The sequence below is a fragment of the Onychomys torridus genome, chromosome 7 (genome assembly GCF_903995425.1).
Source record: "Onychomys torridus chromosome 7, mOncTor1.1, whole genome shotgun sequence".
NCBI classification, from domain to species: domain Eukaryota; kingdom Metazoa; phylum Chordata; class Mammalia; order Rodentia; family Cricetidae; genus Onychomys; species Onychomys torridus.
In genome coordinates, this window is record NC_050449.1 from 114,853,582 (window position 1) to 114,870,987 (window position 17,406).

Here is a 17,406-nt window from a genome sequence, read left to right on the forward strand (position 1 = left end):
GAATCTGTGTGGCTTCCATCCAGCTTTGGAGTTTTATTTCCTTTCTATGCACTCTAACTCTGGAAAGCCATATTTTTTCATGCTTCCTCAACCTGTCGCCTGTTTCCCTGTCAGTCTTCATGGTTTGTTTTACTTTGTTTTCTGTAACCCAAAATAGATTATTACCTTCCTTCTCTAAGGTCATGGTATTTTGTGTGTTTGTGTGATGCATGCTGTGTATGTACATATGTGTATGCATTGCATGTGGAAGCCAGATGAAGACATTGGGTGCCTTGTCAGTCACTCTCTACCTTATTCCTGAGAGACAGGGTCTCTCCCAATGTTGGGGTTATAGGCATGCTAGGCCATGTTGCGTCGCATGGGTGCTAGGATCCGAACTTAGGTCCTCATGCTTGCATAGCAAGTGCGTTTACCCACTGAGCCATTTCCTCAGCCTCCATGGTATTTCTCTTTAAAAAATATTACGTTTTTTTTTACTATTATGGCCTTCAACTTTTGAATTTTCTGCCTTTACTTTCCAAATGCCAGGTTTTCAGTCATGTACCACCACACTCAGCTCTAAAGTTTCTTTGTCTCACTTAAATACTGTTTAATAATGTATTTATGTATTCATCTTGTGAGATCAGAAAAAGGCTTTTGTCCTACTCAAATATTTAGCAGAGTCCAAAGGGGCTGTATAAGTAGTAATCTTCAATAATTTCTTATTAAATCTTTAACTATTATAAATTTATGCTGACATGAATCCTGAGCTTACAAACCTATTAGTTAATTATTCATATTTCAGGTGTATGGCTTGTTTGCTTTCCTAAGATATTCAGAAATTTTTGTATATTAGTGGGACTGCAATTAGAATCACTCCCTTCAGTTTTCCTAGGATGTTAGAAACAGGTTTCTGTTTCTTGACCTTAGATGAACCAACTCACGCCTGCACTCCAGAATGCCAGTCACAGACCAGCAAATGCGGATGTCAACCCTGTGACAAAAAAACAAAGATTATAAAATCAGCAGTAGGCCACATAATCAAAACAATGCTCAGCAATATGTTTCAGGACTCAGAGATATGACCCATACCATTTATTTATTTATTTATTTATTTATTTATTTATTTATTTATTTATTTATTTATTTATTTATTTATTTATTTATTTATGGCAGGGTTTCTCTGTGTAGTTTTGGAGCCTTTCCTGGAACTCATTCTGTAGCCCAGGCTGGCCTTGAACTCACAGAGATCCACCTGCCTCTGCCTCCCGAGTGCTGGGATTAAAGGTGTGCACCACCACCGCCTGGCAACCCATACTATTATAATACCTATTCTGAAACATTATGTTTCTTTTTTTAAAAAAAAAGCCTTGCCTAATTGTTAAAGTTTTAGTTAAACTTTATGTGCCCCTGATTGTGAGTTATAAAAAAAAGTGTAAAGATAATTTTATTAAAAATAATTATTAGGTTTGAGATGTAGGATTTTTAATTTTATTGTCTGATGGATCAGCTTATTTTATAACTGACTTAAAGAAACATTTCTCTGACTTATTGAATAATGAGTATGAGTGTTCACATGTAACTGCTTCAAGTGTATCTGACGTGAGGTATCTGACTCTTCTCCTGAGTGGTTGTTTACTGTGTTAGGGAATGTAGAAAATGCCATAGGAAGGATATATGTGTGTATGCAAACTCCTGGTTTTATAAGAGAGGGTGTTTCTGTATAGACTAGACTGGTATCAAAATCTTAATCATTCTGCGTCAGCCTCCTGAGTGCTGGCATTGCAGGCCTGAGTCATACCACTCAGCTTTAAAAATGTTCTAAATTAATATGTAAGTATATTAGAGGGCATGTGCTGTCATGGATATAATGGGCAGTGATAACTTGAATCATTTTAGTAACATAAATCCAAAACTGTTACGTTCATCACTTAAGTTGTACTTACATATGGCATATTCTCTTTCCCCCTCTTTCACAAGAATGGGATTTAAAAATTCTCTTCCCAAGAAAAAAGGCCTTTAGTTGTGTTGCAATTAAATTAGTTTGGAAGATTTTAATTCTTGGAGTGAGGAATTATTTCGGAGGAATTGTATATTACCTCAAATTTACTTCTTTGTTTGTTTGTTTGTTTGTTTGTTTTTCGAGACAGGGTTTCTCTGTAGCTTTGGAGCCTGTCCTGGAACTCATTCTGTATCCCAGGCTGGCCTCGAACTCACAGAGATCCACCTGCCTCTGCCTCCTGAGTGCTGGGATTACAGGTGTGCGCCACCACCGCCTAGCTCTAATTTATTTATTAAAGAAAATCAAAGCTTCATGGTTTCTTTATGATAGAATTTTGTGCTTAGATTACAGGGAACAATAGTAAGCACACTTTCTCCTCTTAATTGTACCAGTAGAGAGATGGGGCCTATTTTAAGCAAAATGGTAACATAATGAAATTCTCTTTACTTATAACCTAATTAGAAATGTTACATTAAGTGGCCAACAGAGTGTGTGGAAATCAGCCAGACTTCTGTATATTTTCTTCAGGATACTTTGAAACCTCTTTCACCATTTCACAATATTTATAGATTGTGCAATTCATGTTTAGTAACACTATAGATAGTCAAATGTCTCAGAACAAAACAGGAATTACCAGGAACTTAAGTGTCCATGGCATGAGGGACAAATACATTGTTAATGATAGTTATAAAAAATTAGGTAGAAAATTCAGGAGAAAATTCAGGATACTTAAAATCAGATTTTTTTTTTTTTTTTGGCAAATATACTCTAATATATTAATCACTACTTGGCTTTCCTAAGAGTTATCACTTTTAGTGTGTCTTCTAAAACTTACCTTACTAATTTTTTTGTTTCCACTCCAGTGGTTATAGATCTAGATCAAGAATCTTTTAATTTTTTTCTTTTTTAAATTAGATGCTTCAGGACTTGCACTTTTTGTCTTACCAGCAAGGTGCCCAGGTTGTAGGGCTTTATAGAAAACGTTTTGGCACACACTGGTGAGCCTTCCTGGTGTTGTGTTTACTTTGGGGAAGTTACAATCTTTGCAGTGAATGACTTTTCTTTGTATTGCACTTGATTCTTCCATCTCTTCTGAAATCAGGCTTAGCTATGGATAATAAAGCTTATTGAGTATTGCTCAAATAGGTCATACATTTCTGTTTTACAAAACTGTGTAGAGAATTTACTATTCTACAGCTGGACCTTGTGGGTTTTTACCTTGAATCTGTGACCTCAGAAGAATGGCTGGCTCTGACAGCCTTAGATTCAGTGTCCACATGCTAAGTCCGGGGAATGCCAGACAACAGAGTGGCCTCAGACACTCGGTGGAAAGAAAGCACAGTCTATTTAGAGATGTAGTTAAGTTACTCTGCAGACAGAAGAGAGGGCTGGCTAGGGAATAACAGAGGTAGCAAGAAAGGCATGAGGACTCCTGAACAAGAGCCTGAAGGGTGGGTAGACAGACTGTTCACTCCTTACACGTGTTCCTTGGGGGCTGCTGTATGTGTGGGACTTGGTCTTACACATACAGAATAGAAGTCCACTTCTGTAAAAATCTTACCAGTAATCTGATTAAAGCAAACTGCTGGGTTCAGGGTTCTATTAGGAATGAAAATATGTGAGTTTTTTCTACTTCACATATGCTATAGAAAAAACTCATCTGTAAAATCTGGCCTTGTGTTGATGAAAAGGTAGCTATGAAAATATAATGAGAATCTCTACCCTTAATTTTTGATGTACCCACTAGGCTTACAGACACTGAACTAGTCATTAGGAGTCAAAATTAATAGATCTAGCCTTCGAAGGTTGTTTTGTGAGCCAGGTGTGGTTTGTACCTCCAATTCCAGCACCTGGGAGACAGAGGCAAGTGAATCAAAAATTCAAGGCCATTCTCAGCTGCTTAGCAATATAAGCTTGGGTTTGCTTTTTGAAGTGGTGAATCAGTGGAGGAAGATCTATGCCTGTACTACAGTCTGTTTCATAACTTTTAAAATTCTAATCTCCTGTACAAAGAAGGTTTAAGTCTGAATTTTTTGGCGTTTTGTTTGTTTTTAATGACTGAAGCACATACTGCATTTGTACTTTCTTTGTCCCAACTTGTGTATGTCATTTGAAGCAAGTAGATTATAGTTCACTTTGGGTTTTTTTGTTTGTTTGTTTTTTGTTTTTGTTTTTGTTTTTTAATTGATTTCTGATTGTCTCTGACAAAGAACTGTGCTGTGATCTGAAGGATATTTGTTAAAGTCCTGAGATTCAGTTATAAGTAACTTCCTGTTCATAATTTTATGATCAAATAGAGACACACAAAAGAGGCACAAAAGAGGATGAAAGAACTTCAGTTTAGTGATAATTTAAAAACAAGCAAAACACATTACTCTCTTTTTGAAAATTAAAAAATTGTTAATAAATTAAAAACAAGTAGCAGAAGCAACTTTCCATTTTGCAGATAGATTTGCATACTCATCAGTAGACTAGTGTTAACACCTTCTTAGGTTTATACCTCAACAGTTGATCAGTGTAGCACTTGTGAGGGGTCGCCAGAGGTCTTCCTGTCTTGTATTGTCAATGCATAAATTTGAAACTGACATTTTAGTGCAGGCCATTATATGTCTATGAAAAGCTGACCAGATATATCTGCTAATATTCTTGTCTTGATTCTTTCTATTTGTGTATACATCACACACACACACACACACACACACACACACACCCCTAATGAACCTACTAGAAAATTTTGTCTAAAGACTGAGATAAGAAGAAAGTTAACTGTAACTATAAAGGATGGCCCAGCATCCATTAGAGAGTGAAGCTGTTAGGATATTGTCCTGTTCTCCAGTCACCGTTTGTGTTACGTGCTGATGGCTCTTTCCTGGATTTCTGCTTTGTGTCAACTTTCAGTTATGCTTTGTTTTGAAGTTTCAGACCTTTGCCCTGCCCACATACCTTGTCGTAGAACCCGAGGTGCACTAAGTGTTCGTTGCCTGGAGAGAGCCCATCTTCCTTTCTTCATCCCACTCTGTTAGGCTGCTGACTGCAGCCTCCAGTTTCCAGTCACAGTTCTCAAGGGCTCACATGACCACCAGCTGGTGTATTTAGCACTGGATATTTAAGGTCAGCTTTGAGATAGATTTAACTTTTGGTGTGTTCACCATGCGGTAGGCAGATAAACATGTAAACAACAGTAACTGTATCTGTAGTAAGGATCATGCTTCTACACCCTAGCATCAGGAATAGTGTTTCTGGAGAAGTGAGGTATTAGGACCAAGGAAAGAGCTGGGTGGACCATAGAGACATGTAGTAGTGTGACCTTTTGAGAGGGATGAGGCAAAGCAAGAGAAAAGCTGGGAAGGAGCAGACTGAAGAGGACCAAGAAGCCTGGGCCACCTGTAGACAATAGCTAATTTCTCAGGCATTTTGACGGCGGTACTCTCCTGTGGACAACAGGAATTTGGGGGTCTTTCAGAATTGAGCTCTAGCAGTGCATCATCTATCCTGGTGTTAACATCAGCTTTCACATCTGTGAACTGGGCCTAATCTAGACTAAGACTACCCTAAACTGTAAGTGACCTAATCATTCATCAGACATTAGTTACTGAGTACCTGTTATATATAAATTATTTTATAGGAAAAGGAAATGTTGTAAGGAGAGTCTATGAAGTTTAGAAAAAGCTAGAGGCTAAATCATCCCTTCCCAAACTTAGACTAATTCTCTACTCACAACAATTTTTTTATTTCTCTTGTTGCTTGTTTTATTCTGTTTAAGGTACAGGGAGTCAAACCCAGGGCCTCCAGTATGCTAGACTAATGATTATCACAAACTGTACCCATTTTTGTATTTTATTTCTATTTAGTATGTTGTCTGTCATGATTAGTGGTACTCGGAGGCAAAACCCCAAGAATTTTTATTATACCTTCTAACCATTGATCAAATTTAGCTTGTTTCAGTTTTAAATAGTCTTAGGCTAAATCTTCATGTCTTTGTCCCTCTTACCAGTGCTTTGGTTCAGGCCCTTAACTTTCATCCAGAATTGATCCCTTTTCCAGATTTGTTTTTCTTTTATTAGGAATGTCTCACTACCATGACAGAATCCTTGCCAGCTGTAGATGGCTGCTAAACTCTGTATTTCATCATATCACTGCAGTAGTTTTGGTCTGCTGCCAGGCCTGAAGTTGAAGGTTCTCCCACCTCATAGTTGGCTCCTAGCAAGTGTCAGTTGTCACCTCTCCACATCTTCCCTCACCTGTTGTCTCAGTTCCTTGTTCTCTTGGTTCCACTGTGTTCAGGCAGGTGCTGTGTTATTCTTCTCATCTGCTGTTTATTGGAGCCAAGGCTGTTCTGCCCATCAACAGTTAACCAGCTGCTCTAGGAGGTTAAGCACAGGCCATCAGCTCTTTGCACTTTCTTGTGATATCTGAAGCTTTCCTTTTTTCTATTTTCTTATGAGAGTTTTTAATAGTTTTCTTCTCACTTTAAGCCTGCTGCTCAGGTGAGATGAACCCATTCACACATAGTCTTTAGCAACTTTGCATTTATCCTGTTAAGAAACTGCCTTACTTTGGGAGTGGTGTCCCTGTCTTCTTCCCCCACTGCTTCCCTCCCTTCCTTCCTTTCTTATTTTAATGATTGGAATTTGACTGTCCGGAAAGAGAAGGTGGACTTGGTTACTTCCCTGTAGGCCTACCCCATTGACTTGTACCACTTGTAGCTTGCCCTCACGTAGGTGGTGGGGTTCCTCCGAGGCTTTGTTTTTCAGGATGTAGTAGCTGAGACTTGAGAAGAGCGTGACCTCACCTATCTGCATTTTGTTTTTGGCATTCTAGGTCAGGATGGCTAACAGGGTGGCTTCCTACCTGGTGTCCTACGTCTACATCACACCTTAAAGAAGCTGAAGAGAAAATGTTAAAATGTAAGGTTTTCCTCTTGTAAGTTACTTGAACTATTTACTAAAATAGACCTAATATATTGCATTGTCCTGAAACTGAAGATAAGATTCTGTGGTGTGTTAGCTGCTGGCAAAAGAACCTTCTTGCTCTTCTGTGTCAACAAGTGGCACGGTGTCAGGGGGGCAGTGATTGTCAGTTTTTTGGGTCTTAGATCCCTGTTAAACTCTTAAAATAGTAAGGATCCCAAGGAGCATGTTTATGGATTATAGTTATCAATATTTTATTAGTAGAATTAAATTTGAATTGAACATTTTTTTAATTGAACTTTTTAACATGTTAATTTTTTTGAAAATAGTAATAAACCATTGCATGTTAAAATAATGTTTGTAAAAACATTGCCTGCTTGCCAAAAACTGTAATTAAAGGAGGAACATCGCTTTCATGAGTACAGATCTGTCTGATGAGTTGGACTCTCTACCTGTTTTTGTGTACTTACTTGTTACGTGACTGAAACTCATCGAGAATGAGAGTAGGCAGGGCGTGATGATGCTCATCTTTAATCCCAGCACTCAGGAGGCAGAGGCAGGTGGATCTCTGAGTTCAAGGCCAGCCTGGTCTATAGAGTGAGTTCCAGGACATCCAGGACTACACAGAGAAACCCTGTCTTGAAAAAACAAAACAACACAACACAAAAGAACGAGAGTAGAAGGGCAAACAGGGAGCTAGAGAAATGTCAGCTTTAAAAGCATGTACTGTTTTTGCAGAGGGCCAGAGTTCAGTTTCAGCACTCACACCAGGTTCTGAATCCCCTGTAACTCCAGCTCCAGGGGATCCAATGCCTCTGGCCTCCATGGACACTCCACTCACATGCACACACTCTTGTGTGAGTTCTCAGCATGCACACACACAATTAAAAAAACAAAATATTTTTTAAAGCATGACAAATAAAGCTTTAATACCAGTGTTAAAAGCCTTTAATAGCCTCAAAACCTCTCAAAGACCCTCCTGCTATGCCCAAACTATGTACTTGAGAACAGATTCCTAGTGTTCTAGAGCCCCATTAGTGGAACATAGTCTAGACTGTAACCAAGTAACTTGGCCCAGACCTGCTGTGAAGTGGTGCCAGCTCTTGGGTAAGTCACCTTGCTCAGCCTCCCAGTCCTTAACTATAGAACGAGGGGAGAGGGTACTCCTTTGCATTGATTCTGACTGTACCATTCTTTAGATCCACATTTGTATTGGCACAGAATACTGTTGTTTTTTCTTAGAACTGGAATTGATCCAAACTTCTGGTATTTATTGTACAGTTTTGTTCTGCTAATAGAATCTACAGGAGTGGATAAAATAAGGGCTTCCTATTGTGATTATTCCTTATGTTTCTGCTGATGTCTGTCTATACCTGTTTTTCACCCTCTTTACCATCAGTGAATTTTCTTGTTTATACACTTAGCAATTGCAGAGTAGGTGATCATAACTGGTTACTTTCTTAGAAATGAGTAGTTAGCCCTGTTATGTAGGTTTTAACACAAAAATGAATTTCTATTCCATATACCTGGATAATGTTGCTCTGTACAAAGCTAGCAGAAATTTTAATTGTGGTTTGCCAAAATAAACTTTTTTTGTTTGGTTGTTTGTTTTCTGAGACAGGGTTTCCCTGTGTAGCTCTGGCTGTCATGGAACTCACTTTGTAGACCAGGCTGGCCTCAAATTCCAAGAGATCCACTTGCCTCCTGAGTGCTCGGATTAAAGGTGTACACTGCTTCCACCCAGCAAATAAAAAACTCTTGCTAGGAGATTTATTAAAAATGCTAAATTCCCAATATGTGTATGGATGTCTGACTGTTCTGATGTCAATCATGAATGTAAGTGACTGAACATTGGGATGAGCGCTCTACTAGATGTTACAAATAATTTTTATGGGAATTCTTAGGCCTGTTTCAAAAAGCTGAAGAGATTTGGCTTGTGAATTCTGTGAGAGAATTTCTTCCCAATTAAGGGGAGGTATCTATTAAGTTTCTAAATGCTGCCTCCATGAATACAAAACCTAAAGTTAGTTCTTTGACAAAGGCAAGAAACATGTGACTGTCCATATTTTGTCTGTTGCACATATATATGCACAAATGATTAAAGATATTTCTAGAAGGTAGCTATTCAGTTGATATTTAATATCAGCCGACTTTAATTTTATCTTTGGTCAATTTAAGGCATTTAATTTTGCCTTTGGTCAATTTAAGTTATTTAGTCTTATGTAATTTTGAACACAAGGGTTTTGATCTATAAAATTATCATTTTTATTTTCTGGGCAATTGGCTTGAACTCAAGTTGCCTTATGATGAGGTATTCTTGTCATGCCCTATGATCCCTCTTTTTTACTAAGCTTTAAATGATCTAACTCATCAGGTTTGTGTTTAGTGTAGATATGATCAATCCTTCCCCAAGTTCCTGATGACTTTCCATGGTTGACTTCAGTCTCAAGCTAATCCATCTAGTGCTCTGCAAATTCAAGTGGTATTCTTTTGTTATTGCCTGCAAATTAGAGACCTTAAAATAATGGGATCAGTGACCACTAAGTTCTTCTCCAGTTCTAGGCATGTAATACCTTCATAAGCTAGAGTGGAGAGAAGTCATATGACTTGCAAAAGACTTTAACCACAGATACTTGTGGCTTGTCTAAGGTAAGTTTTCCCACATAGTTCTAAAACATGGTCATTTAGATTTGCTAGCTTTATTCAGGTATATATTCTTTTAGGGTTGATATAATAAAAGCAAAAAAAAATATGACTGACTATTCATTATTCATTGTGTTTGCTCTGAGAGCCCTCAGAGACAGTGAAACTGAGCAGAGTGCTCTGTTCCCACCAGGTGTCCCCTGCACTTACAAGAAAGAGCCTGTTCGCATATCCAATGGAAACAGAATATGGACACTAATGTTCTCTCACGACATTTCTAGTAAGACACCACTTGTCCTACTTCATGGTTTTGGAGGAGGTCTTGGACTTTGGGCCCTGAATTTTGAAGATCTAAGCACCGATAGGCCTGTCTATGCCTTTGACCTGCTGGGCTTTGGAAGAAGTAGTAGACCTAGGTTTGACAGTGATGCGGAAGAAGTGGAGAATCAGTTTGTGGAATCCATTGAAGAGTGGAGATGTGCCCTCAGGTTGGACAAAATGATCTTGCTTGGACACAACCTGGGAGGGTTCTTGGCTGCTGCTTACTCACTGAAATACCCATCAAGGTAAGTGTCAGCAGCAGAGGAGAGGGTCACAACCAGCATCCATCAGTCTCTGGTTCTTATTCTTGGTTAGCCTTGCATGATAGACATTCTCTTAAAAGACCCTAAAGATAGATGACCACAACTGGTAACCAATTTTGTAGCTAAAAGAATGAAATCAGCTGGGTGGTGGTGGTGCACACCTTTAATCTCAGCACTTGGGAGGCAGAGCCAGGCGGATCTCTGTGAGTTCAAGGCCAGCCTGGGTTACAGAGTGAGTTCCAGGAAAGGCACAAAGCTACACAGAGAAACCCTATCTCGAAAAAAACAAAAAAAAAAAAAAAAAGAAAAAGAATGAAATCAGCCCAGTGGTGGTGGTGCACGCCTTTAATCCCAGCACTCGGGAGGCAGAGCCAGGCAATCTCTGTGAGTTCGAGGGCAGCCTGGTCTACAGAGTGAGTTCTAAGACAGACGCCAAAGCTACACAGAGAAACCCTGTCTTTAAAAAAACGAAATAAATAAATAAATAAATCAGATTTTCCCATTACATGTACTATATGTTGATAAGCTTGACAAAGGACATTATATTTGTTATCCATAATTATACAAAATCTAATCTATAAGTTCTTTTGAGACAGGGTCTCACTATGTAGCTCTGACTGGCCTGGAACTCATTATGTAGACCAGAATGGCCTCCAGTTCACAGAGATCTACCTGTCTCTTCATCCCTAGGGCTGGAATTCAGGTGTGTGCCACATGATTGGCCAAATGTATAACTAACTTTAAGCCACCAGTGAAAATACCATGGTGTTATTATTTATTTTTACTATAACAATTAAGCCTTTGGATCTGTCAGGCTTCTCCAGACTTTTTGCTAAATTATAGTAAGGTCTAATGGGAAGCAGGCTATGTCTGTGACAGAGCAAACTGTGAGCTCCGAACTTCAACTTTTCATTACAGAGCTTTTAAAGAAATAATTATTTTTGAAACAGGATCTTGCTGGATGCTAGGCTGACTTCTAACTTACTATGTAACCCATGCTGACCTCAAGCCTTTTTCTTCCTGAGAACTGTTCTGCTCAGCTAGAACTATTTTTCAGTTCTTGAATTAGTGGGTGTTTTGCTTTAGAATTTTTCTACTATTTTTTTAACTGTTTCCTGTGATATTGATGTTCTAGCAGAAATCACATTTTAGTCCAAAGAAAATAAAAGGAAAAGTTAGCTCCATCTTGAGCCTCCTTCATATAGAAGAGATAAATATCAGTGTTATAAATTTAGAATTAAAGAGGTCATGGACATTGAGGATTGTGAGTGAGGCATGGGATGTTCATTTTCAGAGTGTTTGTACCCATCCACGAGGCTACTCTGTTCCACATGACATGTGGTCTGTACAGTATTGGGCATGTGGTACAGTATACTGTGGTTTGCCTCTGCCACAGTTTCTTTTTGACACAGATTTGGTGTGCCAACTTTAGCCTTTGTACTGAAGTCTTCTGGTGTATTCAAAGTTCTTTATATGCTTGACAGAGGTAGTCTTGTCAACCAGAAGACCTGCTCATTAAAAACAACAATAAAACCCATCACACTTTCTTCCTTAGTGGACATTTTAAGGCCAGCTTTTATTGCATCCTACTCATGGTGACAGAAATTTAATGATATTTGTGAGAAATAAAAGAAAGATATAGTTAAGACAACAGAGCTGTTTGTGGGGGTTGACTCCCTGTGTGTGTTATGGCATCGCTGGAGCTATGACATGAGGCTATGGACTGGACTGTTATTAAGCTCTACATTGTAAACCCTCAACCCTTTATAGCTTACTGCCGATTAGTAGAGCTGGTGAAATTTCCATTTGTAGTAGTGAAATGCTCTGAAGAAGTAGAACTTGGTGAATGCTTAAAAAACCATATGTGGAGAGAATAGCAACAACTGATCCCTCATAGAGCTGACTGTATTTCAGAGATTGTGTTATGAATGTTTGTGCCTAGCACTGTGGGAATCAAAAACCACTAAGTAGGAGTCTGAAGTGTAGTGTGTCTAAATTCCTCTTCTTACTAACAGAAGATTGTACTTCAAAGAGTTGGTCGCCCAAGACTATATTCTTTTGTTCATTTTTCTTTCTCTCTCTCTCTCTTTCTTCCTAGATTTATTTTACTTTGAGTTTGGCTTTGTTTTGAGGTAGGGTCTCTATACAACCCTGGCTATCCTGGAATTAGCTGCATAAACAAGCTGGCCTTGCACTCACAGAGATCTGCCTCCCTCCCACTTCCCGAGTGCTGGGATCAAAGTTGTGTGCTACCATGTCTGGTATAATTGTATTTTTTTTTTTTTTTACTCACACTTTTGACTTCATGACATTTGTTAGATGCAGGTGAATTTCAGAATCACAGTGGCTTACCAGATATCGCAGTCCTGATAACTACTAGTGTAACCACCGTGAGGAAGTCTCAGGGTGAGTGGCGTTTGGCGTTTCCAGCTGTAGGTTGCCTGCTGTATGACCTGGAGTGCCCACCTAACCTAGAGAGCTTCTCTGCTGCAGTTGGGAGTTAGCACCAGCTCAGCCAGCCAGCACCCAGCTAGTCTAAATGTTAGTCTCTTGGTTTGAGTAGCATTTGTATCTCCTCTCATGAGAATAAAATGAATCTTGAGTTTCAGAAAGATGAGGGGTGAGGATATGGGTGAAAGGAGGGAAGATGTGTTCTAGAGAGCACAGAAATTCAGGTATTTTGTTCTTTTCTTTGCCTTTTTAGGTGTGACAAATACAATCTTTTTAAAATATTTTAAGTAAAAGAATGTAATTTTTTAAAATATTTTAAAATATTTAAAATATTTTAAAATCCTGGGGAAAGCATGCATTTCATTTGGGGGTTCTGAGTGACCCAGTCCCACCTGTTTCTATCCATGTCTTATATGGGCAATCTCATTCTTCCTTTCTATATTTCTAAGTGACAGTTTGAAAAGAGTGAGAATCCCTAAGAATCCTACTTAAGAAGGATTCTTAGAGAAAACAAAGTTGGTTTGTTTTTGTTCCATTTTGTGTGTTAGGTCAGTACAGGTGGTGCATTTCTAAGTGCCCCTGTCCATCAGAGCCGTTTTACAGCCTTACTGTGGCAGTGTTCCTGTGTGTTCCCCATATTCCACCAGCTGATAAAAGCTGTGTGCTATATACTTGACTCCTCAGGATGAAGCACCAGGTCTTCCATTGAAATATTGGTGATGAATGAATTGTTCCAATAGTGTATTCTAGGAGATTGGTTGTTTACTGATATTCAGTGACTTTGTGTTTGGAGGAGGGCATTTTGTTTTAATTCTTCATCTTTAAAAAGAAAATGTCTGCAGAGGCACCTGAGCTCTGTGTACATTCTAAACTTTGGTGGTGGTTTTGAGTCACAGATGCATTTTCCCCAGATGCTGTTAATCATATGCTACCTAAAAAGATGCTTCAAAATCATCATACCTTGTTGGTATGTCAGATATATGCCTAGTTGTGCTGTGCACAGGAGGGAATGTAGCTTAGGATCATGTGTGTGTGAGGTTTATTGGAATGGCACTTTAAACACCCACATATTGGCTCCATCCCTGGAATGAGTACTATGGTGGGGAGGTGGACAGTGTTGTGAGAATCTGATCAGGTCTCCCTCCAATGATGGTCTAAAGAAATATTTCTTGAGCTGAGATCTAAAAGAGGAATACTGGGCAGCAAGGGATTATTATAAGCAATAGGCATATATTACGGAGGCCCCATGCTAGGCAGGCACCTGGGCTGTTTAGGAAAGGCCAGTGGGCAGAGAAGTTATGGGCTACCTAGTAGATGACTGCAATGAATCACAGCACCTCCTTGTTCCTTCCCACACAGCAACCTCAGTTCATCTCAGTTTTTTGTTTGTTTGTTTGTTTGTTTTTGTTTTGTTTTGTTTTTACTACAGTGTGATGAGTAGTGATGCCGCCTGGAATTTCATGAGTAGATTAATATGATGGGTCACAAATAGAGCTACTTGCTGCTTGAGGTGTCTTGGGCTGTCTTCCCTTAAGAGTGAAGATACTTGCCTCTTCCTCTCAACTGTTCAGATTTTCCTTTTAGATCTCTTTTCTTTGCAAAGAAATATCTGTGTTACAGGTATTGTCTATACACTAAGAAAAGGATGTGATAGAAGCTTAGAAGGTTGTATAGTACGGTGTACCATGGTACAAAACTGCAATCCCAGCACCTGGGGGACAGAGGCCAGAAGTGCAAAACCTGAGGGTCACACACCTGGAACACACAATGAGATCTTGTCTCAAAAACGAAACTAGTAGAAAGGAACTAGCAAAGAGAGCCATCCTAGGTTATACAGCCTGTTAGAACTTGTCTCCACTAATAAAAGATTTTTGGACAGTATTATCTTGAGTTCCTATTGCCTTTGCTTGATTACTTCCTGACAATGCAGACCTGGACTGAGCAGCTTCCTGGCTCCTCTTAAGAAGAAAAGCTTTTGCACTTGAGCTGGAAGTGCTTTGGTGGTTTCAGGTCCTCCCTTTCTCCCCAGTGGTGTGGTGCCAACAGGAAATACCCTGGGCTAACTCCAGTCTTACAATGCTCCTTTGTGTAGACTAGAATTCTTTCTGGTCATCTTCCTTGCTCCTTTCCTTGTTTCAAGGAAGCCCTGTAGATTTTCTGGTGCATTTTAGTTCTGGGTGATTGTTCTGGTTGTATCATTCTAGCTGGAAGCTGACTGAATCTGTAAAAACCAAGTGTCTGTAGTCATGTCCTCATTTAGATAGAACAGCATCTCATCCCAGCATGTTAGTGCAGATGTGACCCATTGCTTTGCCTTAAAGGTATAAGCTATTTATGTGCTACAGACTCAAGAACTCTGGTACTTATCATGTAGAAGAATGCCTTTTTGTCTCCAAACTAATGGGCTTTCCTCTTATTCCTGCTCTTCTGGTTCTTCGTTTTCCCTGTAGTTTAACCACTCTCCAGTTCTTGAGGAAGGTGTCTGATAGGATGATTCAGGGATGCTGTCTTCTCAGACTCGTTCCTTACCTCTGTGTAAGCTGACAGTCTTGTCAGGGTGGGGCCAGCACAGTGGCTCATGTTTGTAATCTTAGCTCTCAGGAGGCAGAGAGACAAGAGAAGCACTACAAATCCGAGGCTAGTCCAGGCTACATAGTATCTCCAGAAGATAATAAATAAAATAAAAGTTTAAGAATCCTCCAGGCCAAGCAGTGGTGGTGCACACCTTTAATCCCAGCACTTTAGAGGCAGAGGCAGGCGGATCTCTGTGAGTTTGAGTCCAGCCTGGTTTACAGAGTGAGATCCAGAACAGTCAGAGCTACACGGAGAAACCCTGTCTCAGAAAACAAAACAAAACAAAAATCCTCCAGTGTATCCTCTGTGGAATAGATTTTGCTATGATAGCTTCCCTTACTGAATACTTATCATGGTAGCCACCAAGTGTGTGCTGTCTTTTGTATTCAAAAGGCTCATAATGGAAAACAAGGGAATTGTTTTGTGAGGTCTTTTAGATATAGCTAAAATGGATGCAATCTAACTACATTTCTGATGTAGGAGGCTTTAAAAATTTATTTTCAAACTTTTTTTGCTATAGTGTTGTTAAGAATTTATGTGTGTGTGTGTGTGTGTGTGTGTGTGTGTGTGTGTGTGGTGGGGGGTAATGCTCATGTTTGTTGTGTTTTTCAATTCCAAATAATACATTTTATTGAAAATAAACAACACTGGCTTTTGGCCCTCTATAATATCATAACAAACAGCAGTATGATCCAGTGCCATCTGGGGACCACAATGTTACATACTACACTAGGATGGTACCATAGAACATTTGGATATTGTTACTAAGGACCAAAACAAAACTACAAATGCTTACTGAGCATCTGCCACCTTTGCCACGCTGGGTCCTAAAGATAAGCCTGAACAGTCCTTTGTCAATTTACTACCTTTCAAAAACAAACAAACAAATAAGGTTCTTCACCCTGGTTTGTTTACTTTGCACAATGTATTAAGCTGACATCTTCCAGGGGATGATATTTTGAAAATTATATTAAGAAGGCAAGCAAAACAATAGTCACTTACCTAAAGCAAGGTAAGACTTTCCTCCTCAAGCACAGTGGGGTGTTTAAATGAAGAGCTCATTTCTTGTTTAGGAGATTTGTTGGTAGTGAATATTGCTAGCTGATTCCTCCCATGAATGTGTGGTGTTTTCAGTAAGATGGCCGTTCTGTTAATTCTGCTCTTACCGCTGGCATCGTCTCTCCCACTCTCTGAATTTAAAGACTCTGCCATTTTGTTTTCAGAAAAAAAAAATGTATTTACAATCTTTTTCTCATACACCATTAAAAAATATTTTTCCAGGCAGTGGTGGCACACACCTTTAATCTCAGTACTTGGGAGGCACAGACAGGCAGATCTCTGTGAGTTCGAGGCCAACCTGGTCTACAGAGATCCAGGACAGGCACCAAAACTACACAGAGAAACCCTGTCTCGAAAAAACAAAAACAAACAAGCAAAAATATTTTTAAAACTTTTAGGCTTGAAAACACACTAAGTATGCACAACTGTCATGTGCCACATAAGCTCCCTCCAAATCCACAGTTCTATCCCACAAATGGTCTCATGGCTATACAATTTGGAAGACAGTGTTTGAATTGGCTAAGGGTTGGTAAACTAAAATTTACTGTTCTGTTGCTGTGGTTACTTCAGGAATAAAAGCCTGCTGGGTGAGTAGTTGTCCTCTGTGAGCATACTAGAGTGGGAAATGAGGTTCAGCCTTATTCTGCATTAACAACCATGTTGGAGCATGTCCACTATAGGGCTCAGCTTCCTTCCGTCTGGGGAAAGCTAATGAGAGGTGAGACTGAATTTTCTCCATGCTCCTGAGCTCTGTTCTCTGGGACCATGTTCTAAGGCTCTCTGTTTGGAAATAAAAGCCAAGTAAGAATTGTTACTCATGTGCTGACAAAATAATAAAGCAGATTTCTATGTAAGGAATAAAATTATGTGGACAGTTTTCAGTTGCTTTGCCACTGTTTCAGGTGTGGCTGGGGAGGCTGTCAGAGATATTGTCATCTTATTCTGGGGGGTTTACCTGGCATTGGGTGACTTCTTTGGTTACAGTTGAAAATGCACTTGCATTGAGGACGGGTTGTGCTTCAGTTACAATCTTTATGATGCCTAGAAGAAATTACACCTGTCATCTGGTGGCAATTCACAGTTCTGTTTTTTTCTTTATCAGGATAAGTTTCATAAGACAAAATTACACCTATTAATGGTGTAATGAGTCAATTTGTATGAAATTGGAATGACAAAGTTTGCTAGTAGAGAAGTTGGGATGGAT

At 39.3% G+C, this 17,406-nt stretch overlaps 1 protein-coding gene across 2 annotated transcripts in view; it reads left to right on the plus strand.

Moving 5' to 3' along the window:
- Abhd5 (abhydrolase domain containing 5, lysophosphatidic acid acyltransferase) overlaps nucleotides 1–17,406 on the plus strand; it is a 33,323-nt gene that overhangs the window by 5,917 nt on the left and 10,000 nt on the right. For both annotated transcript variants that reach the window (XM_036192912.1, XM_036192913.1), the window contains exons 2-3: nucleotides 6,803–6,888; nucleotides 9,728–10,100. In XM_036192912.1, the coding sequence (XP_036048805.1) occupies nucleotides 6,803–6,888; nucleotides 9,728–10,100 (459 nt within the window). The remainder of the gene's footprint in view (nucleotides 1–6,802; nucleotides 6,889–9,727; nucleotides 10,101–17,406) is intronic.